Genomic DNA, 24,560 nt, shown 5'->3' on the forward strand with positions numbered 1-24,560 from the left:
GATGAGCTGAATAAAGTGTTGTAAGGGTGTTGCGGTGTTATAGCGTGGTGTGCAGTGTTGTAGGGGTTGTAGCAGTGTTATAGGCGGTGGTTGTAGCAGTGTTTGTAGCGGTGGTGTGCATGTATAGGTGGTTGTAGCAGTGTTGTAGCGGTGTGGTAGCAGTGTGTAGCGGTGTTAGCGGTTGTAGCGGTGTTGCAGCAGTGTTAGACAGTGTTAGACGGTGTAGCGGTGTTAGATGGTGTTATAGCGTGGGTATTGTATCGGTGTTAGACAGTGTTGTAGTGGAGTTATAGCGGTGTGTGTGTAGCTGTGTTATAGTCGGTGTTATAAGCGGTGTTAATATGCGTGTGTGTAGCGGTGTTATAGCGGTGTTGTAGCGGTGTTATAGGCGTGTTTAGCGTGTTTAGGCGGTGTTATAAGGCGGTGTTGTAGCGGTGTTATAGCGGTGTTTGTAGCGGTGTTATAGCGTGTTTGCGGTCGTGTATAGGTGTATATAGGCGGTGGTCGTGTAGCGGTGTTATAGGTGTTTTGCGGTGTTGTAGCGGTGTTATACGCGAGTGTTAGGAGTTTGTAGCGAGGTGTTTTAGCGGTGTTATAGAGTGTTATATGCGGTGTTATAGCGTGTTATAGCGTGTTTGAAGCGGATGTATAGCGTGTTATAGCGGTGTTGCGTTATAGGTGGTTTGTAGCGGTGTTGTAGCGGTGTTAAGCGGTGTTGTAGCGGTGTTGTAGCGGTGTTATAGCGTGGTGTTGTAGGCGGTGTTATAGCCGGGTGTTATAGCGGTGTTTGTAGGGTGTTGTAGCGGTGTTGTAGCGGTGTTTATAGCGATGGTGTTGCTGGGTGTTGTAGCGGTGTTGTAGGCAGGTTGTATAGCTCTGTATAGCGGTGTTTGTAGCGGTGTTTAGCAGTGTTATAGCGGGCGTTTATAGCGTGTTGTAGGGGTGTTATAGGCGGTGTTTAGCGGTGTTTAGCGGTGTTTAGGGTGTATAGCAGGTGTTATAAGGGTGGTTGTAGCGGTGTTACCGTTTATAGCGTGTTGTAGCGTGTATGTTGTAGCGGTGGTTATAGCGATGGTTGTAGCGGTGTTATAGCGGTGTGTATAGCGGTGTTATAGCAGTGTTATTAGCGGTGTTGTAGCGGTGTTATAGCAGTGTTAGTGCGGTGGGTTATAGCGGTTTGTAGCAGTGTTTCTAGGTGTGTTGAGCTGTGTTTATGCTGTGTTGTGGTGTGTTGTAGCTGTGTTTGTAGCTGGTGGTGTTGTAGCGGTGTAAGCGGTGTGTAGCAGTGGTGTTATAGCGGTGTTGTAGCGGTGGTGTTGTAGCGGTGGTGTGTATGCGGTGTTATAGCGTGTGAGGTGGTGTTATAAGGGTGTTGTAGCTTAGGTGTTGTTCTGTAGGGGTGGTTGTTGGTGCGGTGTTATGCGGTGTTATAGCGGTGTTTATAGCGGTGTTATAGCGGTGTTATAGCGGTGTTGTAGCGTTGGTGTGTAGCGGTGTTGTAAGACGTGGTGTTGTAGTGGTGGTGTTGTAGCGGTGTTGTAGCGGTGGTGTTGTAGCGGTGTTATAGCGGTGGTGTAGCGGTGTTGTAGTGGTGGTGTTGTAGCCGGTGGTGTGTAGCGGTGGTGTTGATGGGTGGTTTATAGCGGTGTTATAGCGGTGTTTAAGCGGTGTAGGTAGCTTGTGATGTAGCGGTGTCTGTAGTATAGCGGTGTTATAGCGGTGTTATACGGGTTTTGTTAAGCGGTGTTGTAGGGGTGGTATGCGTGTTTATGTGTTATAGGTGTTATAGCGGTGGTGTGTAGTGGTTTTAGCGGTGTTTAGTCGGTGTTGTTATAGCGGTGTGTGTGCAGTGTTGTAGCGGGTGTTATAGCAGTGGTTGTTGTAACGGTGTTGTGCGGTGTTATGAGCGGCGGTGTTGGAGGCGTGGGGTGTTTAGGGTGTATTTGTATGCGGTGTTATAGCGTGTTTAAAAAAGCGGGTGTATACCGGTGGTGTTATAGCGCGTGGTGTTGCGGTGGTGTTTGTAGCGGTGTTTATAGCGGGGTGTTGTAGCGGTGTTATGGGAATGGGGTTGTAGCGGTGTTGTAGCGTGTTATAGCGGTGTTATAGCGGTGTTTAAGCAGTGGTATTGTTGCGGTGGTGTGCCGGTGTTTATAGCGGTGGTGTTGTCGGTGGTGTTATAAGCGGTCGGTGTTTGTAGCGGTGTTTATAGCGGTGTTATAAGTTGGTGTTATAGCGGTGTTATAGCGGTGTTTAGTGGGTGATTAGTGAAGGGTGTGTAAGCGGTGTTATAGCGTGTTTAGCGGGTTGGTGTTATAGCGTAGGTGTTATCGAGCGCGGTGGTGTTGTAGCGGTGGTTTATAGCGTGTGTTGTACGCGTGTTGTATATAGCGGAGGTGCTGTAGCGGTTAGTAGCGGTGTGTTCATAGGTTTTATAGCGGCGGTGTTGTAGGGTGTTTATAGCGGTGTTAGCGGTGTTATAGGTGGTGGTGTTTGTAGCGGTTGTCATAGCGGGTGTTATAGCAGCGGTGTTCATAGCGGTGTTTTATAGCGGTGTGTTGTAGCGGTAGTTATAGCGGTGTTGTAGCGGTGTTATATGCGGTGGTGTGTAGCGGTGTCGTGTTGTTAGCGGTGGTTAATACGGCGGTGTCTATCAGGCGGTGTCTATAAGGCTGGTTGTTATAGGGCGGTGGTGTTGTAGGGTGTATAGCGGTGGGTGTTGGAGAAGTGTTTTATGATCAAATCATATCAAAGTTTATTTTGTCAGTGCGCTGAATACAACAGGTGAAGAAATACTTACAGTGAAAATGCGTTACTTACAGGCTCTGAACCATAGTGCAAAAGGTGTTAGGTGAAAACAATGGAAAAAGTAAAGAAATAAAAAAGCAGTAAAAAGACAGGTTATATTACGTAGCGGGAGGCTATAAAAGTAGCGAGGCTACACACACTCGACCCGGTTATCAGGCTGATTGAGCGGTTAGTTTATGTTACATGTTAGATATGGTTAAGCAAGTGACTAGTGCATATATGATTGACGAGAGTAGCAGGTAAGCGTAAAGACGGGTTTGGCGGGGTGGGGGTGGGTGGGTGGGGGACACATGCAGATAAGCGCCGGTAACCTGTGCGGGGAGCCTGGTTGGCTGGCCCAATTGAGTAGTAATGTACATTAACTGTATAGTAAAGTGACTACTGCATATATGATAAACGACGAGAGTGAGCATCGTAAAAATTAGGGTTGGGGGGGGCTGGGGGGACACAACTGCAAATAGTCGTGGTAGCCAGTTTGATTACCTGTTCAGTGCAGTCTATGGGCTTGGGGGGGTGTACTCTCTTTTTGTCCTAGATTGGCCTCCGGTACGGCTTGCGATGCGGTAGTAAGGAAAGTCTTGAGTGTGTGTGTGTGTGTGTGTGTGTGTGTGTGTGTGTGTGTGTGTGTGTGTGTGTGTGTGTGTGTGTGTGTGTGTGAGAGAGAGAGAGGTGGATCTTGAGGTGGTGCTTTAACGTGTCTCACACACACGGATCCATGTGGAGATAAATCTGATGCAGATATCAGACCTGATAGTCTGGTTAATCAGTTCAGTTTCTCCAGATATCTTGAGTGGTGTTAGGATTGTTTCAATGTACATATAGACAACTGATGTACTATTTTCCTTTTGTACATTTCATGTCATCTCTTCAGTTTTATTAACCTGTTTCAACTGTCCATCTACTAGCCAGTCATAGTGCTCCCCCTCCCCACAGACCTCCCGTGGTCTCTGAGGTGATTTAACCAGCAGGTATCGAAACCGGATCCAGATCCATCATTTACGCTTCCATTCCAATCACGTTTGCAGCATAGTTCACTGCAACCTTTCCAACTTAGGCTCTGTGCTGTAATAAGCCCCCTGTTACTATGTATGGCAGACAATGGACCTTGACTCTCAGACACACATCAATTGTTTTGTGTATTTTGACCCCACGGCCCGGGTCCAGGATCAGAGCACACACACCAGGCAGAGAGCTGATCCTAAATCAGTTCAAAGGACCGGAAAAACTGTTAACGTGTTTTGTTAGATCTGTATTATTCAGAGTAATCTTCCTTTTTGAATCTTACTTTTTGGATTTATTTCTCAACACATTGCAAATGGTATATCAACTATTGCCGTTGGTTTGAAAAGGACAGGTGCTGCTGTTCGATGCTCATACAATTAGACATATACAGGAATCTAAGAAAGCTCTCGCCCTGTCCTCGCACTTTCTTCTGTTGTACGGACATCTAGGGACTCTCATGATTTTAATTGTTTGTATGTTCTATGTTTTTTTTTTTTATGAAAATGTGATCTGTTTTATTGAATACAGACAATAGGTTATACAGACAATCCTGTTCAGGTTTTTTTGCCGATCACTTCAGATCAGTGAAAGGTTTGTGTGCAGTATTTAAACAAAACCAAATTTAGATTCAAATGTTTTCAAGGCTATAACTATTATGGGCAATAAACTGTTGAATTTTAAAATATCCACAGGAAAGTGCAAACTTAACTTTTCAGATTTTATTGAAAAATATAAATATAAGACATTCTCTTGCACAACAAAAATTGACTGGTTGATCATAAGTTTATTAACAAACTTAAATAACATAACATACAATAAAACTTCATTTCCAAAGCCTATAAGGTCTACCAAAAAATATGTTCATATCTTAAAGAAAAAATATTGTATATGCTACAGTTTGGATTGAGCACTTTAACAACAGTAGCCTAATATAAATTAACAGAACATAGTTTATCTTGCATGATATAGGCTACAATCTGATAATTACACAAGTCATGTACAAGCCCATTTAGTCTACATCGTTGGAAGTTAAAGCTATAAAATAAATCATTATAAACAAAGAAGGAAAAGCTGCACTATGGTATAGATAATTGTGTTTTGAGCTAAACGGAAAAACAAATCTTTGGCGGATGGATTGATGCAGTTTTCATTTCCCGAAGATCTCCATCATTTTTCTGTTGCTATGGGCTTGTTGCTGTAACTGTTCAGCTCTGGACATCTCCATCATCTGTCGAAGCATGTGGAACGTGAGATCTAGAGAAATCGGCGGGTCGTCGGACCTCCTCCCCCTCTCCATCGAGTCGTCGAGCTGGTTCGCGAAGCCGCTGATGAACCTATTGATGTCCCCAACTTTGCCTTGTAGAAGGCGCTGCGTCAGCTGGAGCTGCAAGGCTCTGTTGTAGACCGCTGGGGAGCCCTCCGGGTGCATGACTTTCGGTGCGGACGCGGCAGAGTTGCGGTTCCCGTTGCCCAGTCTGATGTAGTATTCCTCTCCGAGTCGCGTCAGGAGGGGAAGAGACTGTTGCTGCGCGTCGAGCTGTGGAGCGGTGGAGCGCTGGACATCGTCAGGGCTCTCGACAGCCCTACATTCATAGCGCGGTAAGAAGGCAACCAGCAGAACCACGGTGGTGACAAGTAAATTGAGCTTCATGTCAGGGGATCAACAGGAATCTAAAAAAGAAAGGAGCCAATTAACTTCACGTCTCTTCTCAATGATGATTATTTCTGTACAATACGTTGATGCGTAATTTGTGCGTAAAATGGAGAGGCGAGTTGCTGGGTAATATAAAATAAATGTGCATGACTTTTATGTAAAAGTTTTCAATTGTGATGAGAATACACTGTCTAGAATTTTAAACTCTGGTCGTCTAGCATTATCGGACTAGGAATTTACAGCTAGTAATAAATAAAATAGAATATGTAAATTCAAAGTAATCCATTTAGTGGTCCATAAATCCAGGGGTTGATGAAATGTCCACAAAATCACAAGGAGAGCTAACAGAGAGAGAGACTATATGATTTATGATCTTTCAGTATCCATCAAGTTAATATGAAAAACTATGAACAGCTCTTCATGTTGAGGAAAAAAGGACATGTAATGTCACCTGCCGACAGACAAATGTAAATAAAAGTTTAAAATTAAGTATGATATATGAATGGACTTGTTGCCAACAGAAAAGGTCTCATACCTTCAGTTGAGCCGTTGTGTGTCCTGGAAGATTTAAGGTATTTGTCGAGAGCTGCCTTCCTCTTCCAGTAGTGTTGTTCAAGAAATTGGTATAAGATGTTCTTCAAAGAAAGGACGGCAGTTTGGATTTATATAGCCAAGACCCGCGACAAGTGTTACGCTCTGAGCTCAGAGATTGCGTCTGCGCATGTGTGTAACTTGAAGGAATGCATCTGTGAAAGTCTGGGATAGTTTGAATGAGATGAGTCATAATGTTTGTGTGTGTGTGTGTGCTTTCAGCACAGACAGGCTTGGATGTGGACATAATTGTTTGTCCATACCCACTAGGCACACACAGTTGAACATCTAGTTATAATTTATTTTTCAATTAGTTGTCAAACGTGAAATAAACAAAACATTTCACGATGTCATTGAATTTAGGTTAAAAGAAAAAAAGATTAAATGCCCTCATGTTGAGGACTTTTTGCAAATCCAATTCCTTTTCCGCGTTGATTCAACGTCATCATAGATCATTTTTTTGGTAGAAATGACGTGGAAACAACGTTGATTTAACCAGTTTTTTCCCGTGGGTAATTGCTCTTTATCTCAGTGGCTGGTCTATTCTACATGAAGAGCCTGTATAATAATGCTATGCACAAGACGTGTTCAGAAAATGGACAGAATTGTAATTTTGGTGGGGCACTTCTCATAATGAATTTCAGTCAGACAATCAAATGCCAGACTTTGTGCCCTGAATTATAAATTGGAAATAAAATAGTGCTGAGCCTTGATTAATATTTATAACAGATGACCTCAGAGTAAATTCTAAATTAACATAATTGTACTAATTAACTTCAAGAAGCACAGATGGGCCCGAAATGCACCTGCCCAACATTTCCTGGCAATATGGTAATCCCTTAAAATGTCTTAAACAGATGTTAAGAATGCTATAGGAGCTTACTAGAGCTCAACTTTAAGAATGCATATGGCCATTTTGAAGCACTGTCTGTGGATTACAGCTTCTCAACTTTTCTTAAACAACATAGATGTGCACTGCACAATGTAAGCAAGGGACCCTTTCTTCCCCTTTGACCTGGTTCCTCTCAAAGTCTCCTCCATACTTTGCCATGGGCAGAAATAGTATACATACTGTACATACTGCACTCTCGAGCAACACTCACCAATCTCAACTAAGCAATGACATTACTGTTTGTTAACATTCTCCTAACCACTCCAGATGACCTGCGTTGTATTCTGGAGGGGAACCAGCAAACATCTCAGTGTGTGACAGAGTGAGGGGCGTTCACCACCACTGGCAGCAGCAGCGTTTCTCAATGATTCATTACTGCTGCACACATGTACGTCACTAGCTGTGTTACTCCTGTCTTCTCCCCCCGCCAGCCCTGCCAGGCCGCCACCTCACCCAGACAAGTGCCCGGGCCTCAAGTGACGCTCTCAAGATGGAGTGGTTGATCCAAGTTTCACACTGACCGCCATTAGAATCCCAATCGGCTCCATAGAGATCACAGACTCACTGTTTTCATCTCTCTCTCTCTCTCTCTCTCTCTCTCTCTCTCTCTCTCTCTCTCTCTCTCTCTCTCTCTTCCTTCTCTAGGTTTCTTCCTAGGTTTTGGCCTTTCTAGGGAGTTTTTCCCCAGCCACCGTGCTTCTACACCTGCATTTCTTGCTGTTTGGGGTTTTAGGCTGGGTTTCTGTACAGCACTTCGAGATATTAGCTGATGTACGAAGGGCTATATAAAATAAACTTGATTTGATTTGATTTTCTCATTTGAAAAAAGTAAGAAAAAAACGTTTTTAAGATGATATTTTGCCTGCATATTGTCACAGTTATATTACGTTGCATAAAAAAGTGTGTGCATAAAACTTTTTTGGGTCAGGTGTCCTTCTTCCTTAACATCTGAATGCACCACTACCTCCTCCCTGTAGAAACCTTGTCTCCGGCAGAGTATATAGACCATTATGGCATGTAGGGCAAAGTCGTTTCCGTTGGCCTCCAACACCATTCTTCATGGGTCTTTCTCTTACACCTCCCCTCCTTAGCAGTAAACAGGAGTTAGTTCACACGTCTCACTGCCTCAGTTCTGCTAACGATGTCAGGGAGCTTGTTGTGCGATCCATATACCTCCTTCCATCTGAGTGGATGGGTGTGTGTGTGTGTGTGTGTGTGTGTGTGTGTGTGTGTGTGTGTGTGTGTGTGTGTGTGGTGTGTGTGTGTTGGGTGTGTGTGTGTTGGTGTGTGTGTGTGTGTGTGTGTGTGTGTGTGTGTGTGTGTGTGTGTGTGTGTGTGTGTGTGTGTGTGTTGTGTGTGGTTGTGTGTGTGTGTGTGGTGTGGTGTGTATTTGGAAGAAGTGTGACTAATGCCTTACTGTGTATTTTTTCCCACAAACATCCTTCTGAATTGAAATGTAATCCAATAAGTAGTCATCTAGTTTTCCAAAATAATCTATAATCGGATTACAATATTTTTGCTGGTAACGTAACCGATTACAGTTACAGTTTTTTGTAATCAGATTATATGTAACTGATTACATGCTTTTAAGAATAGGAGCCCAGAGGCAATGTAATCTAGCTCTCTACTGTCCTGTATCCAACATCACGCTTAGTGCTTCAGACTTTATTTCTGAGACAAAACTCTCTTCCGCTTGACACAGAGAGAGAGAGAGAGAGGGATGGAATGGAGGGGTGCTCTGTGTGTTTGAGGACACTCACTAGCTCGACAGAGAGAACAAAAGAGAGAAGAAGAGGGATACTTACTGTGTGTTTTTGAGTGCTTGCTAGTCGGAAAGAGAGCGCGTGTGTATACTGTAGATAGAAGTGGAGTAGGGACCCTCTAGGGCAACAGAAAAAGGGAGAGAGAGGAGTAGAAGAGGGTCATGTTGTGTGTCTCCTTGTGTTGTGTTGGGAGATGGAGGCATTGTGTCTGTCACTCAGCACTGGTGCCCATATGAACCCATAGCCCCACAGTGAGTCAGAGGGGTGATTCAGTTGGCAAGAGGTTTCCGGTACAAGTCAGTCACACAATGATATACTTCCAACGGACTTGGTGTGTGTGTGGGGTGTGTGTGGTCTGTGGTGTGTGTGTGGTGTGTATTTGGAGGAAGTGTACGACACACACAACACTCCATTTAGATATGGTCTGTACAGATGCTCATGGCTCAGGATGTGATGTTACCTATGATGACCTTCTGACTGCATGGTGGGGTGTTCAGTTACCATGGGCAGGCAGCCTGAATCTAACCTCAACTGATCAGGAGAGGAAGCCACTATACTATTACAGTAAGATGCACCCCTAGTGTTGTGAGTCTCAGCATGTCTCCTTCCCCCTCCAGCAGCCCTAGGCCAGCGGCCCCAGAGAGGAACGGAGGAGCAGGCCATGTGCCAAGAGCACGAGGAGGAGGTCAACATCTACTGTGTGACCCACAGCGTGCCCACCTGCTCCATGTGCAAGGTGTTTGGAGCCCACCAGGACTGTGAGGTGGCGCCGCTCAAAAGCATGTACCAGACACAGAAGGTGAGGACTGGCTGATGTAGGAAAACATCTTCTTCAAGACATTTACAGTACAGTAGGTGAAATGGGAAAGTTGCCTCCTGTGTATATGTCAGTGCATTGCAACTCACTCAGTGACTGATGCTTCTTGGCTTCTCGTTCCTGTGGTTTTGTGTGGTTGTGTGTGTGTGTGTGTGTGTGTGGTTGTGTGTGCTGGTGCATGTGCTGCGGCGGCCACAGACGGAGTTGACTGACGGGATAGCGATGATGGTGGGGAACAACGACAGGATCCAGGGCATCATCAGTCAGTTAAAGGAGACCTGCCAGACCATAGAGGTGACTGGCCCAGTGTGGCAGCACCTGTCTTTCTGTCTCTGTCTGTCTGTGTGTCTCTCACACAGCCAGACAACTGAAATGTTACTGTAATCAGCCCCCCCACCCCATTCCCCAAATACACACATACACTTAGAAAAATTACTAGGTGTTCTACTGCCTGTGTTGTACTGCCTCACACGAATAAACACATACATTTCCAGAGATTCCTTCTCCTCCCTCACACATACCAAGAAACACACAGAAATGTTACTGCCTTCCCACTCGCTCACACTGAGAAACCAGGAGGAGAACTGATGGGGAGAGAGTGGACACCCCTGATGTGCACACGCACAACACACACACACACACACACACTGGAGTTGATGAGCTAGCTAGTAGCTGTACTGGGGAGGAAGCTGGAGCGGCTCCAGTCCCCTCTGTGTCACTCGTGGTGGTGTTACCCAGGATTGCCATGTAGAGCTGGGTCGTGTTCAGAACTGGGTCGTGTCCACCAGGCACGGAACTGGAGAAAACACTTGCGTGTGTCCATCTGTCTGTCCATGTGTGTGTGGTTGCCTGTGTACAGGAGAACGGCAGGAGGCAGAAGTCCCAGGTGTGTGAGAAGTTGGACCATCTGTACGCCATCTTGGAGGAGAGGAAGAGGGACTTAAGTTTGAAGTTGGAGGCCGAGCAGGAAGAGAAGCTTAACTACATCCGTGGTTTAAGAAGTACAGAGAGCACCTGGAGCGGAGCTGTAGGACCGTAGAGACAGGCATACAGACCATGGAGGAACCAGAGATGGCCGTCTTCTTACAGGTGACTGACACAAACACACTTCCTCAACATTCAGGCTTGAATCCTGATTTAAGTTTCACACTGCAAAAGACCTCATTAAAAAGTGAGTACATTTGCTGCCTAACACTAATTCTTGATCAAACAAAGTGTGTTTCATGTACCACATTATTTACAGATCTATAGAGACCACACAGAATAAGGGAAGCCTGACTCTCCGTGTGTGTCAGGATTGGGGAGGCGTCGAGCACCTCCCACCTGGATAAGGTGGAGCGTGGATATGAGGCGATGGATCACTACACCGTTAACTCCTGGAGAGAGGGCAGGGCTCTGGGTAACATCGACTTCATCTCAGGTAGGAAGAGTTGGCCGTGAAGCGTCTTATTAGAGCTGGGCGATATAGACAAAAATCCATATCGTGATAAATTGGCTGAATTGATGTGATAAATAGAACGATAAGTTTATAGCATTAATGTGCACCATAGTTGTATTTATTTATTATCCTTTAAACTACTATTACTAGTTTGATAGTTGTAGCCATCAATTGTCCCAATAACAATCACCCACATTAGCAAACATTTCATTTCAAACTTCACATTTCTCTAGTATAGGCTACTTATCATAATGAACGATATCAGCAACATGCCTGCAATAAGTGATCTGTGTGATCGGTGTCGATAATTTCCAGTTTATCGTCCCAGCTCTAGCTCTTCTTGAGTATCCCTGCACACAGAGGCTTTGTCATTGAGTCTCTCTATGTATGCCCCTGCACACAGAGGCTTTGTCATTGAGTCTCTCTATGTATGCCCCTGCACACAGAGGCTTTGTCATTGCGTCTCTCTATGTATGCCCCTGCACACAGAGGCTTTGTCATTGCGTCTCTCTATGTATGCCCCTGCACACAGAGGCTTTGTCATTGAGTCTCTCTATGTATGCCCCTGCACACAGAGGCTTTGTCATTGAGTCTCTCTATGTTAATCAGTGATATATTGTTGTCTCTACCTTCTTGCCCTTTGTGCTGTTGTCTGTGCCCAATAATGTTTATACCATGTTTTGTGCCGCTACCATGTTGTTGCTACCATGCTGTGTTGTCATGTGTTGCTGCCTTGCTACTGTATGTTGTTGTCTTAGGTCTCTCTTTATGTAGTGTTGTGTTGTCTCTCTTGTCGTCATGTGTGTTCTGTCCTATATTTTTTTTCCTTTCTTTTTGTAGTTGTTTTTTTAATCCCAGCCCCCGTCCCCGCAGGAGGCGTTTTGCCTTTTGGTAGGCCGTCATTGTAAATAAGAATTTGTTCTTAACTTGTCTGGTTAAATAAAGGTCAAATAAAAATAAATAAAAGTCTGCCCCTGCACACAGAGGCTCTGTCATTGTCAACTTCTCAGGTCCTAGAGGGATGAGGGGGTGCATCTCAATTGTCAACATCTCAGGTCCTAGAAAGATGGGGGGGTGCATCTCAATTGCAAACATCTCAGGTCCTAGAGGGATTGGGGGGTGCATCTCAATTGTCAACATCTCAGGTCCTAGAGGGATTGGGGGTGCATCTAAATTACAAACATCTCAGGTCCTAAAGGGATGGGGGGTGCATCTCAATTACAAACATCTCAGGTCCTAGAGGGATTGGGGGTKCATCTAAATTGTCTTGTGTCATTTCCTTTCCTTGTTTCCTGTCTGTCATCTTTATTGATCTGAAAACAGGCTAGGTAAAAGCAACATTAAGCTTTCCATAGATGCTGTTGTTTTTCTTCATTCATCCCTCACTTCCATATCTTCCATATCATATCATTCCATAAAAGACTAAAAAAACACCAGCAAATCAGCTCCATGTGATTTTAATTTGGGAAATCTGTTCCAAAATATTCCTACGCATAATAGAGAGATATATGGTCGTATACAAATGTAAGCAAGGTTTTATGTTTTTGTCAAATATTGTATATGTTTGGGCTTCTTGCGGTCAATTTGCAGTCTACAAATGATTTGTAATTAAGTTCCAGCCCCCTGACCATCCGCTCAATAACAAATTGTCCCGCGTCTGAATCTAGTTGATGATCCATCCCTGCCCTAATGGTTAAGGTTAGGAGTGGGAGAGGGAAAGCTGATCCGTGATCAGTGCCTATTGCCAACTACCTGGAGCATACCTGCACAGGTGATAGACTGATCATTCTGCCACAAAACTCTCCTGGGACTTCCTCCCAAGTCTGTGGTTGGATGCAGCTGGATATGGACATGTTTTTTGCCCAATAGGAGTGCATTTCAGGACTTCGAGTCAGGAAGTTCACTCTGGGAAAACTTTTTTGCCTTAATTAAATTCACGGCTGAGTCTACCTATTTAAAGAAAAAAGGAATGTACTACCAGTGTTTTTGTTTTGTTTTTTCAAAAGGAGATGTGGCTCGTTTTAGTGTTCCCTCAGACTGCCATTGTAGCACTTTGCCTAAGCAGCAGTGCTGTTTTTTTAATGAAGTTGGCAAGATGCCACCGTCTGATCTACATCGTTATAGAATATCATAGGCTGAACATCTCAAACAAGAACCTTCGGAGGACTTTCATGGTTTTTGCCTTTTTATGTTTTTGTTTTTAATGAAAAAGTATTCCATGAAGGAACGCACAGGTGGTAAGATAAAGCAAAATTATATTTAGTAACATTAGGACTTCACATGGGAGAAAAATATATAGGTTTAATATATACAGTATAGGTTTTTCAATTACTGTAAGAGACAACAAGCAGTCTTTTCTCCTGACCCCTCCTGTCTCAGCCTCCAGTATTTATGCTGCAGTAGTTTATGTGTCAGGGGGCTAGGGTCAGTTGGTTATATCTGGAGTACTTCTCCTGTCTTATCCAGTGTCCTGTGTGAATTTAAGTATGTTCTCTCTAATTCTCTCCTTCTCTCTTTCTTTCTCTCTCTCGGAGGACCTGAGCCCTAGGACCATGCGTCAGGACGATCGGGCATGATGACTCCTTGCTGTCCCCAGTCCACCTGGCCTTGCTGCTGTTCCAGTTTCAACTGTTCTGCCTGCGGTTATGGAACCCTGACCTGTCCACCGGACGTGCTACCTGTCCCAGACCTGCTGTTTTCAACTCTTAATGATCGGCTATGAAAAGCCAACTGACATTTATTCCTGATTATTATTTGACCATGCTGGTCATTTATGAACATTTTGAACATCTTGGCCATGTTCTGTTATAATCTCCACCCGGCACAGCCAGAAGAGGACTGGCCACCCCTCATAGCCTGGTTCATGTGTGTTGTGTGTGTGTGTGTGTGTGTGTGTGTGTGTGTGTGTGTGTGTGTGTGTGTGTTGTGTGTGTGTGAATAATTGTGTGCTGTTGTGTGCTGTGTCCTGTAAAACTAGTTAATAACAGTGGGTCCCTTCCTCTCCTGTAAAACTAGTTAATAACAGTGGGTCCCTTCCTCTCCTGTAAAACTAGTTAATCACAGTGGGTCCCTTCCTCTCCTGTAAAACTAGTTCATCACAGTGGGTCCCCTCTCCTGTAAAACGTATTTTGTCTGGGGGAATAAACATTATTATAATAAAGAATGGAAGACAAAAAAACTTTATTAAAACTTGTAATTATTGTTGTCAATATTATTATTATTATTGTTGTCATTGTCATTATTGTTTTAAGTACAATGTACCAAGTTCTAAGGGAATAAACTATCTTATGTTTATCAAATTCAATTGTATTTGTCACATGCGCCAAATTCCACTGGTGTAGACCTTACGGTGAGATGCTTACTTACAAGCCCTTAACCAACAATGCAGTTTATTTTAATAAACAGAGTAAACTTTGTTGTCATACGATTAATGTTTTAAGTACAGTGTAAAAACTACTGTAAATAATCATGTGTTCCTGGGTGGGATCGATCGATGTCTCAAAAAACTCAAAATCATGTGACGGGCTTTACACAACTGGCCTTCTGCCGCACACAGGTTGGTTTTTATGCTTAGGAAATATGCTGGGTAGATGCGTGGCTATAATGTATCTCAACGATTAGAATGTATTTGAGACGTGAATGTGCCTCTTATAGATCTGCACCTGCGGTATTTCCAGCGCGAGATATTACTTTTTGTACGAGATACTGTTCATGATTCTGATCACATAATCGGATACATTTTAATAAAGGTACACATTATTTTAAAATGCCATAGTACATCAAGTAACCTCTATCCATCCATCCATCTATTCCAATAATAACACAGACATGCCCACCAGTACCTGTTTCTTATCAATACATCATTTGTATTATCAGCCCAATATGTCTATCCTACCATAGCATGTTTTGCCCCAGAACAACCAGCCTGGTTTCATAGACTAGACGTAACATACTAAATGTAAATCCGAGATACTCAAAATAGTATGATATGTTTTGTTGGTTATGATTGCATAAGAGAGAAGGTTACTTGAGTCAAAAGTAAGGTGGGTGGGTAAGTGTATAACACCAACATCAAGCAAACCAAAGGTTGTATGTTTGAATTTTGGGCAACTTTGCAACTACTTAAGCTAATCCTGTCCCTAGCCTTAACCCTTTAACCCAACTCCTAACCTTAACCCTAACCAGTGCTTAATTTGCCGGAGCAGGATCCGGCCGTGTTTGCAATGTAAACATTTGAATAAAAGCAATCAGAGTTCATTCAAGTTGCATTCCCATTAATTCTCCTGCCCCTTAAAAATAAAGTTATATTAAAACGCTGATTTTCAGCCCGCGCATGATATTCAAAGAATTCATTTGTGTTTGGGCCTGCCCGGGATTATGATTTGCTCAACATTATAGCCTATGTTTGAGACCAATGCATGGCCATTGCTGTGGTGAGAGAGAGAAGCACTCCTGTATCTCTCTCAGAACTAGACTGAGATTCACTTTCTATGATCTCGCTCCCTCTCTCTGCTAGACATGAGCCTGCAACTGTCATCTCTCCGGCGTTGCACTTGATCATTTATTTCCTTATAGAATCATAGCCGTGGGAAGGGGGCTGGGAGAGCTGCAGCACCCCTGATTAATTTAAATACATTTGCCAAAGTAATAGAATTACTGCTGTCAGTTCAGAAAGAAATACAATTATTCAGAATACTAAACCAGGAGTAGGCCTGTAATTTAACCACAGATGACCAATAGCTTCTTTTTTTAAAATAGCCTACCTGTGGATTGTGTTTATGTAGCCCAAACACAAGGCATATAGAACATGTGGCAGATCTGTCAGTGAACAGCATGCAGCCAGAACAAGCCTTTGGCAATATTTCAAATAGAATGGCGGGAAAACACAGACTGGAAGGTAAATGGCTGCTGCTTAAAAGAGAAGACTGTAATATGACTGTTGACTACCAAAATATTTGATCAACTTCCCGATAGGTCTATTGAGCAAACATTGTTCGCCAGCGAGTGAGCTGTGCTTCATTGTTTGAGTCAGTGAAAGCTTTTTTAGGACTATAATTTCCTCCTCATATTGTACAATATGTGTCTCCACATTTTACAATTTAAGCACTGGCCCTAACCTTAACCCCTAACCTTAGCCTAGCTAACGTAAGCCACCTAGCTAACTTTAGCGTTAGCCACCTAGCTAAAGTTAGCAACAACAAATTGGAATTCGTAAAATATTGTACTTATTGCAATTCGTAACATACTGTATCATATGAATTGTAATTCATAAGATATCAAACGAAATGGATGATGGACATCCACAAATTAATACATACCATACGAAATGTAACATACTAATTGGAGTGTCCCAGATTTACGTTTACTAGGTTAGGGCCCCAAACACGTTATACATTGATATTTGCATATAGGCTAACAGTTTCATGACATGTGTACAGCTTTACATTAAATAGGGTCAGCTTGTAGACTATAGTCCTACTGCAAGGAAACATCAGCTGCTCATGCACTAATTAGTATCAGTTTCATATATGGGCAAGTAAACATAGGAACCTTTGACGTGACACTTTCTAAAAACAGCCCTGACACTCGCTCGAGCTGCCAGATTGGGGGCCACGTGAAACTCTGTATGAGGAACAGCTTGAACCAGTGCTATTACTGTGGCCCTTCTTTCAACTTCACTCCGAAATAAACGGCTTGGGATGTTATGATGCAGGATTAACCATTGCCTATTATTAATTTGACGCTTTTGACACTATTTTAACGTCTTAACGGAGTGGGTGCATCAGAAGAGAAACGTCAAAGATAACTTGGAGAAGCAGCTGATTTGTTCCATCTGCCTGGAAACATTTACCAAAACAGTGGGCATTTTACCGTGGCAACACAACCTCTGTACAAAGTGTGCCAATGATATCTTTAAGGTAAAGTAGGCCTGCAATTACATTGGAGTATTGGAAAGTATTTTAGAGAAGGCTAGTATGTGATAGAACTATAGATTAAACTGTGTCTACGCATTATCCATAGACTATTATTTGTTTCTCTATATCTATAACAACGAGTTTGACTGTGTATTGGGGGATGTTGTTTTTGTTTGGTTCTTGTCTAGGCACTGAGGCTACAGGTGTAAGATCTTATTTGATCACCCTTTTGTTGCAGGGAATTTCCTGCACAGCAAGAAATGCAGTGTATTCAATGTTTAAAGGCGTTTACATTTTGTAATTTCCACTTAAAAATTTCAGACTTGATTTGCCTTTACCAGAAATGTATCAAACCTACACAATAATTCACATTTCCTGTTGCTGCAGGGTCAAATTAAGATCCCACATCTGTATGTACTGTAGCCTACCGCAGATCCTCTGTATTGTTCTCATTTTATGCTTTGTATTATCTTGTTGCCACGAGCCATTCCAGTGTTCAATCTCAGCTTTGTACATCCATGTAATTTTGTGTAGCCTCAAATGTGACTGCAGTTTTCACATGAAATAGTACCCATAAGCAATAATAGGTGTTACATTTGGTCTACATTGTATTATGCCTCCGTCTGTTCTATCCTGTCTAGGCCTCCAACCCATACCTCCCAACCAGAGGGGGGTCAGTGACCTCCGGTGGCCGTTTCCGGTGCCGGTCCTACAGGCACGAGGTGGTCCTGGACCACCACACGGTCTACGGGCTCCAGAGGAACCTGCTGGTGGACAACATCATCAACATGTTCAAACAGGAGTCCACCAGGTGAAAGAGTCGTACACTATAGGAGTCCAAAGGAAAAATAATACTTCCGGTACCTGGACTTTGCTTTCCAACCAAGGTGCATGAACAGATGAGAAAACTGGGGGGAAACTATTTGCTCCATGTACTCGCTAGCTTGTTACAGGTACGGTACAGTTCGTATTACAGTAATCATTTAAAAACGTAATTATTAAAGAAAGTAACCACCGTCTCAGATAGACACCACCACCACCATCATCACTACCATAAGTGGTCCAATTTGCAGGATCCTACTATACCACAGACTGAAAGCACAGACATCCAGTTACTCAATTTTGTGACTTTCGGCCAAAATCCATTTCTATGTGTAATTTCCTTAGCTTCCTTTATTCCATTACCAGGCTTTAAACTACTTCCAATATGTCACTGAATTTCCTACAAGAAGACAGAACAGTGAATTCTAAAAGGTGTTCAGTTAGGGCATTGAACAGGGAATTCTAGAAGTAGGTCAGTTAGGGCATTGAACAGTGAGATACTCATAATGATAGCAATGTGACATTTTCTCTTCTGATAGAAATATTAAAAACTCATACAACCTACACGTAAAACGTGTTAAAACTGTTCTCAGGGGAAAAAGTCCTGGTGCCACTCATACTGAATGTTTTCTTCAATATTGACTACTTTTCTCACCTTGTTTACCAGACCTCCAGGCTGCCTTGTAAAGACACATGGTGGCTGGTGAACGTGACTAGTAGTAGTTTCTAAACTAGAGTTGATAAACAAATAATGAGATACAGGTGATGTTTTTAACCAGGCAGCAGGTAGCCTAGCGGTTAAGAGCGTTGGACCAGTAACTGAACGGTTTCTGCTTTGAATCCCCGAGCCGACTAGGTGAAAAATCTGTCAATGTGCCCTTGAGCAAGGCACTTAACCCTAATTGCTCTGTAGTGTCTGCTAAATTACTAACATGTAGATGGCTCCCTCCAGAAGAAACAGCGGTGACAACAGCTAGCGCTAAATACAGTCAAGGAAGTATGTAGTTCACAAACATTGCATTTACATGAAGGATTACTGTTTATATTTAACTCCGGGTAAAATAAGTGTCAGATGAACACGTTGCTTTTAAGCAGGGTTGGGTAGGTTACTTTCTAAATGTCATCCGTTAGTTACTAGTTAACCTGTCTCAATTTTTTATCAGTAACAGAACTTTTGGATTATCCACATTTAGTTATGTTATCTCATTACTTTCCATTTAGAAGAAGACAAAGAAGGCATTAGAAGAAGACAAAAAGGTTCCATCAAATGCATTTGTTGTGTCATTATAGTGGTCACTGACTTGTGGTCAGACTCGCTCAGGTGGAACAAACTTAAATTTGCACCTTAAACCGAATGGTGTCATAATGTATGTGTGTGTGTGTGTGTGTTAAAACTAGTGAATAACAGTGGGTCCCCTCCTCGGCGTGCTAACAGGCTGCTACTTCTGCTGCTGCCTGTGCTGCTGTTTCAACTGCTGCTGTGGGAAGTGTAAACCCAAAACTCCTGGAGAGGAGGACCCCGACACCTACGTGTCCCCTGAAGACCTGGAGGAGCAGATCCGCACAGACATGGAGACAGGTGAGCAAATCAAATAACATTGTCACGTGCCGAATACAACAGGTGTAGACTTTACTGTGAAACGAGCCCTTTCCCAACAATGCAAAGTTAAAAGGGAAGAAAATTAGCACACAAAAAAAGGAAATAGTAACACAATAAAAGGGTCACCGGTACCAAGTCAATGTGCTGGGGTATGAGGTAGTTGAGGTGATTGAGGTAATATGTACATGTAGCTAGGGATAAAAGTGACACAGCACAGTTACAATGGTCAGGGTGTTGTAACAAAGAGATAAGGTGAGCCCCACTGAGAAGGATGAAGTTTCCCGTTGACACTGATCTGAGGTCAGTGTTGCATTTCACATTCCTAATGGCTAAGGTTAGGACTCTAGGATGGTAAGCTGATCCTAGATCTGTGCCTAAAGGCAACTTCTACCATGAGCAAGCCTCACACACTATCTCTCACTGCTTCAGAATTAGCCTATAGCTCGCAGTTTTATTATCCATCTGTTGAAACAACAACAGCAGCAACCTCCTTAATAAGCTCTGCCTACATCACTCTCCTACCGTATCAATACTACCTCATCTATTAATGGAAAAGCATTTGATGCTGCAAAGTGACTTTGATGCTAGGGCACAAAGACAGTGGAATGGCACAGACAAACTTTAAATATGTTTTCTCAAACACACCAAGTCAGCCAGTTAATGAAAATAAATATACTTGATATATTTGTGCCAGATGTTTGGATATGATAAATTGCTCTGGTGCCAGTTAGCTGTGGGAGGTGGGGTGTGTGTTTTTCCCCATGTCTCTGCAGTTCTCAGATACAACTGATAATTACTGCCTCTGAGTCACGTCTCTAAATGTGTTTCCATAGCAGTTATTTTGAGCCCCATCTCACGATTAAAGGGAAACAATGGCCTTGGTTTCAGGCACTCACTGCAAAGTCTCAGTCCCCATGGGAGGATGATGAGAAGGCCTACTCATGTGTTTGGCTTCAGAACACATTGCTTATGAATATGAATAGGACCTCCTACTGTAGGCATAGCCCATGGTAATTGAACTGATTAACGGGGACTTTACAACCAAAGTTGTAAAACTGCCCTTCAAGCCAGCCAGGCTGACATAGTGTGCCCAGTCTGTGGTGCCAAAAGGACAACCGGCAGCAGGAGGTAAGAGGCTTGACACAGGTAGCCGTCACCCCCTCACAACAGGACAGTCAAGACATCCCCCAGTCTCAACAGGATCAGCTATACTATAGATAGTGTCCTAGGCCTATTTTTAGGAACATTTTGGAGGATATGACATATTTTATTAGTTCTGTGCAACATACTGCAACAACGTAAACAGATGCACTGATGAGTTGATCTTACCTTCTCCAGACGCTGACGACGTCCCCATAATACAGCAGCCAACCAATGCAAGCGAGAGGACCGGGTTGATTGGTGACGGACGACGGGCCTATACCTAACACAACTGAGAAGAAAGATCGGAGGACTGGTGATGTCATAGGGATTCCAGAACTGGCTTTAAATACGTGTATTTGAGTATTTGTTATTTGAATACTTATTTTCAATGTATTTTAGTATTTTCAAATAATGTGGCCCGAATCAACTACAACTAAGTATTTGAAAGTGTTTTCAAATAATTTCCTATAAATAGCCTACTATTTAACTTGTTTCAAAAACAATTTTCAAATACCTGGGTTAAACGCATGGGAGTGTATTTCAGTCATTTTATTTCAGTATTTTCAAATACATAGTAGTAGTATTGATACGGTAGGAGAGTGATGTAGGCAGAGCTTATTAAGGAGGTTGCTGCTGTTGTTGTTTCAACAGATTCAACTACTTGTCTTTTCAAATAAGACATATCTACTTACTTCCAAATGTATTTGAAAGTAATTTAAACACCCTAAATAGTATTTGAACCCAGGTCTGAGGGGATTCATTCCTTGACCTGGTAGATCCCAAAAGGGTTCCAATTACATTCCACCCCTTGACTACACTTTGTAAATTCTGAATGAGTGTTAGTTTGTGTGCATTGTGTTTTGTGTTTGTTTGTTATTTATTCTGAACAAAATACAAAGTATCTCTAGAATTGTGCATTTAAAAGTGTGGCTGTGAAAGAATTGAGAGATGTCAGTATTTTGTCATGTGAGAAATAAAGACTGCCCTTTTTGAAATGTTACTTTAGCATCTATTTTTTAAACCACATTGCCAGTTTTTCAAACATGTAAAAATGAGTTTCATAAATCAGGTAAGAAAAAATGTCCTCCTTCGAGCCGGATTTGAACCAGCGACCTAAGGATCGCTATTTAACCTCTACAGTCCTCCGCTCTACCAACTGAGCTATCGAAGGGGATACATGCAAAAACGCCACAGTGGGCAATTTATACGTTAAGATGCTTCTCTGGCTGGCATTCTAGCTAAGTTGTGTAGTTTACTTTCTGTCATTAATTAATTTGGGTTAAATAAAATATATTATTAGACTACATTTTTCAATCACAAAATTGTTTATTTGACCTAATTTTAGCAGTCACATATTTAAATGAAGTATAAAAACAAACGAGCTATCTTGCTATGCACATAGGTAGTTACAGTAACTGTTAGCTAGCTAGCCAACGACTTTCAAACGCATTCGACACACTTAGCTAGCTTGCACAGAGTTCTCTTTGTAGCTAGCTAGCATGAGTCAAGTCGAAGATAATGTGGCCATGTGTAACCTAAAAGTATGCTAGCTGTAACAATAATTTACCATTGTCAATGCCTACATTTTCCATAGAAGCTAGCTAGCAACACCGTTACTCTGTGAGCCGGAGACTGCTAGTGCCACATATGTGAAGCTAGCCACAATAAGAATTAACCACAATAGTGGAATTTTCGGTTCGCCTTGAAAATAAAAGTCCCTTATTGAAAGTAATGCAAATGCATACTACACTGCAAAAAAAGCAAACTTAACACGTGTAAATATTTGTATCAACATAACAAGATTCAACAACTGAGACATAAACTGAACAAGTTCCACAGACGTGTGACTAACAGAAATGGAATAATGTGTCCCTGAACAAAGGGGGGTTAATGCAGCTGGTGTGGCCACCAGCTGCATTAAGTACTGCAGTGCATCTCCTCCTTATGGACTGCGCCAGTTCTTGCTGTGAGATGTTACCCCACTTTTCCACCAAGGCACCTGCAAGTTCCCGGACATTTCTGGGGGAAATGGCCCTAGCCCTCACCCTCCGATCCAACAGGTCCCAGACGTTCTCAATGGGATTGAGATCCGGGCTCTTCGCTGGCCATGGCAGAACACTGACATTCCTGTCTTGCAGGAAATCATGCACAGAACGAGCAGTATGGCTGGTGGCATTGTCATGCTGGAGGGTCATGTCAGGATGAGCCTGCAGGAAGGGTACCACATGAGGGAGGAGGATGTCTTCCCTGTAACATACAGCATTGAGATTTCCTGCAATGACAACAAGCTCAGTCCGGTGACACTGTGACTCACCGCCCCAGACCATGACGGACCCTCCACCTCCAAATTGATCCTGCTCCAGAGTACAGGCCTTGGTGTAACGCTCATTCCTTCGACGATAAACGCGAATCCGACCATCACCCCTGGTGAGACAAAACTGCGACTCGTCAGTGAAGAGCACTTTTTCCCAGTCCTGTCTGGTCCAGCGACGGTGGGTTTGTGCCCATAGGCAACGTTGTTGCCGGTGATGTCTGGTGAGGACCTGTCTTACAACAGGCCTACAAGCCCTCAGTCCAGCCTCTTGCGGACAGTCTGAGCACTGATGGAGGGATTGTGCGTTCCTGGTGTAACTCGGGCAGTTGTTGTTGCCATCCGTTGCCATCCTGTACCTGTCCCGCAGGAGTTATGTTAGGATGAACCGATCCTGTGCAGGTGTTGTTACATGTGGTCTGCCACTGCGAGGACGATCAGCTGTCCGTCCTGTCTCCCTGTAGCGCTGTCTTAGGCGTCTCACAGTACGGACATTGCAATTTATTGCCCTGGCCACATCTGCAGTCCTCATGCCTCCTTGCAGCATGCCTAAGGCATGTTCACGCAGATGAGCAGGGACCCTGGGCATCTTTCTTTTGGTGTTTTTCAGAGTCAGTAGAACGGCCTCTTTAGTGTCCTAAATTTTCATAACTGTGACCTTAATTGCCTACCGTCTGTAAGCTGTTAGTGTCTTAAAGACCGTTCCACAGGTGCATGTTCATTAACTGTTTATGGTTCATTGAACAAGCATGGGAAACAATGTTTAAACCCTTTACAATGAAGATCTTTGAAGTTATTTGGATTTTTACGAATTATCTTTGAAAGACAGGGTCGTGGAAAAGGTTTCTTTATTTTCTGAGTTTATTACAAACAGTCGTGGAAAAAGTACCCAATTGTCATACTTGAGTAAAAGTAAAGATAATTCAATAGAAAATTACTCAAATAAAAGTGAAAGTCACCCAGTAAAATCCTACTTCAGTAAAAGTCTAAACGTATTTGGTTTTAAATATACTTAAATATCAAAAGTAAATGGAATTGCTCAAATATATTTATGTATCAAAATGAAAAGTATAAATAATTTCAAATTCCTTATATTAAGCAAACCAGACGGCACATTTTCTTGTTTTTTAAATTGACAGATAGCCAGGGGCACGTTCGAAACACTCAGACATAATTTACATTATTTATGTAGTTTACAAACAAAGCATGTGTTTAGTAATTCCGCCAGATCAGAGGCAGTAGGGATGACCAGGGATGTTCTCTTGATAAGTGTGTGAAATAGACCATTTTCCTGTCCTGCGAAGCATTCAAGTAGTACTTTCAAGTATTTTTACTTGAGTACTTTACACCACTGATTACAAATAGTGGAATCATGTCATATTTGGACTAAATAATCATTAACAAGATAGGAATGTTGTTATATAAATGCAACAAAAGACAATAATTAGTTAATTTCACACTAAAAAAGTAAAATATGAGCTACAACACAATATTTGCGTAATCTCTTCACAGTTGTGTTCTGTGGGTGTCACTGAGTAGACTGATACACCATTTCATTCATCCACAATTCACATTTAAGGCTGTGCAGTGTAATTTGAATGTCAATACGCACAATAGGCTGACTGGGGAGGTGATTTCCCACAGTCAAAGTCCCGTAATAACAGCTACAGCGCTAATATTTGTGTAAACTCTTCACAGCTGTGTTCTCTGGGTGTCTCTGAGAAGACTGATACTTAATTGATCCTCAATCCTGTACAGTGCAATATGAATGTCCAATACACATATAGTAGGTTGACTGTTAAGC

The 24,560-nt window shown here is 42.8% G+C and overlaps 1 protein-coding gene, 1 non-coding gene and 1 pseudogene across 2 annotated transcripts; 1 reads left to right on the forward strand and 2 right to left on the reverse strand.

Annotated features, from left to right (window-relative positions):
- Window positions 1-4,863: 4,863 nt before the first annotated feature.
- Window positions 4,864-6,103, reverse strand: LOC111973230 (corticoliberin-1). Its single transcript, XM_024000521.2, has 2 exons — window positions 6,000-6,103; window positions 4,864-5,481 (listed from the first exon to the last, which is right to left on the reverse strand). Exon 2 carries the CDS (start codon window positions 5,459-5,461, stop codon window positions 4,958-4,960), a length of 504 nt encoding a protein of 167 aa, XP_023856289.1. The 5' UTR covers window positions 5,462-5,481; window positions 6,000-6,103; the 3' UTR covers window positions 4,864-4,957.
- Window positions 6,104-8,499: 2,396 nt separating this feature from the next.
- Window positions 8,500-12,229, forward strand: LOC111972634 (tripartite motif-containing protein 55-like; annotated as a pseudogene).
- A 9,301-nt stretch (window positions 12,230-21,530) lies between these two features.
- trnay-gua (transfer RNA tyrosine (anticodon GUA)) lies at window positions 21,531-21,616 on the reverse strand. The gene is given in 2 exon segments: window positions 21,531-21,566; window positions 21,580-21,616. It is a non-coding gene; the product is annotated as a tRNA-Tyr (tRNA).
- Window positions 21,617-24,560: the final 2,944 nt, after the last annotated feature.

This window comes from Salvelinus sp. IW2-2015, linkage group LG14 (assembly GCF_002910315.2).
Source record: "Salvelinus sp. IW2-2015 linkage group LG14, ASM291031v2, whole genome shotgun sequence".
Taxonomy (NCBI): Eukaryota; Metazoa; Chordata; class Actinopteri; order Salmoniformes; family Salmonidae; genus Salvelinus; species Salvelinus sp. IW2-2015.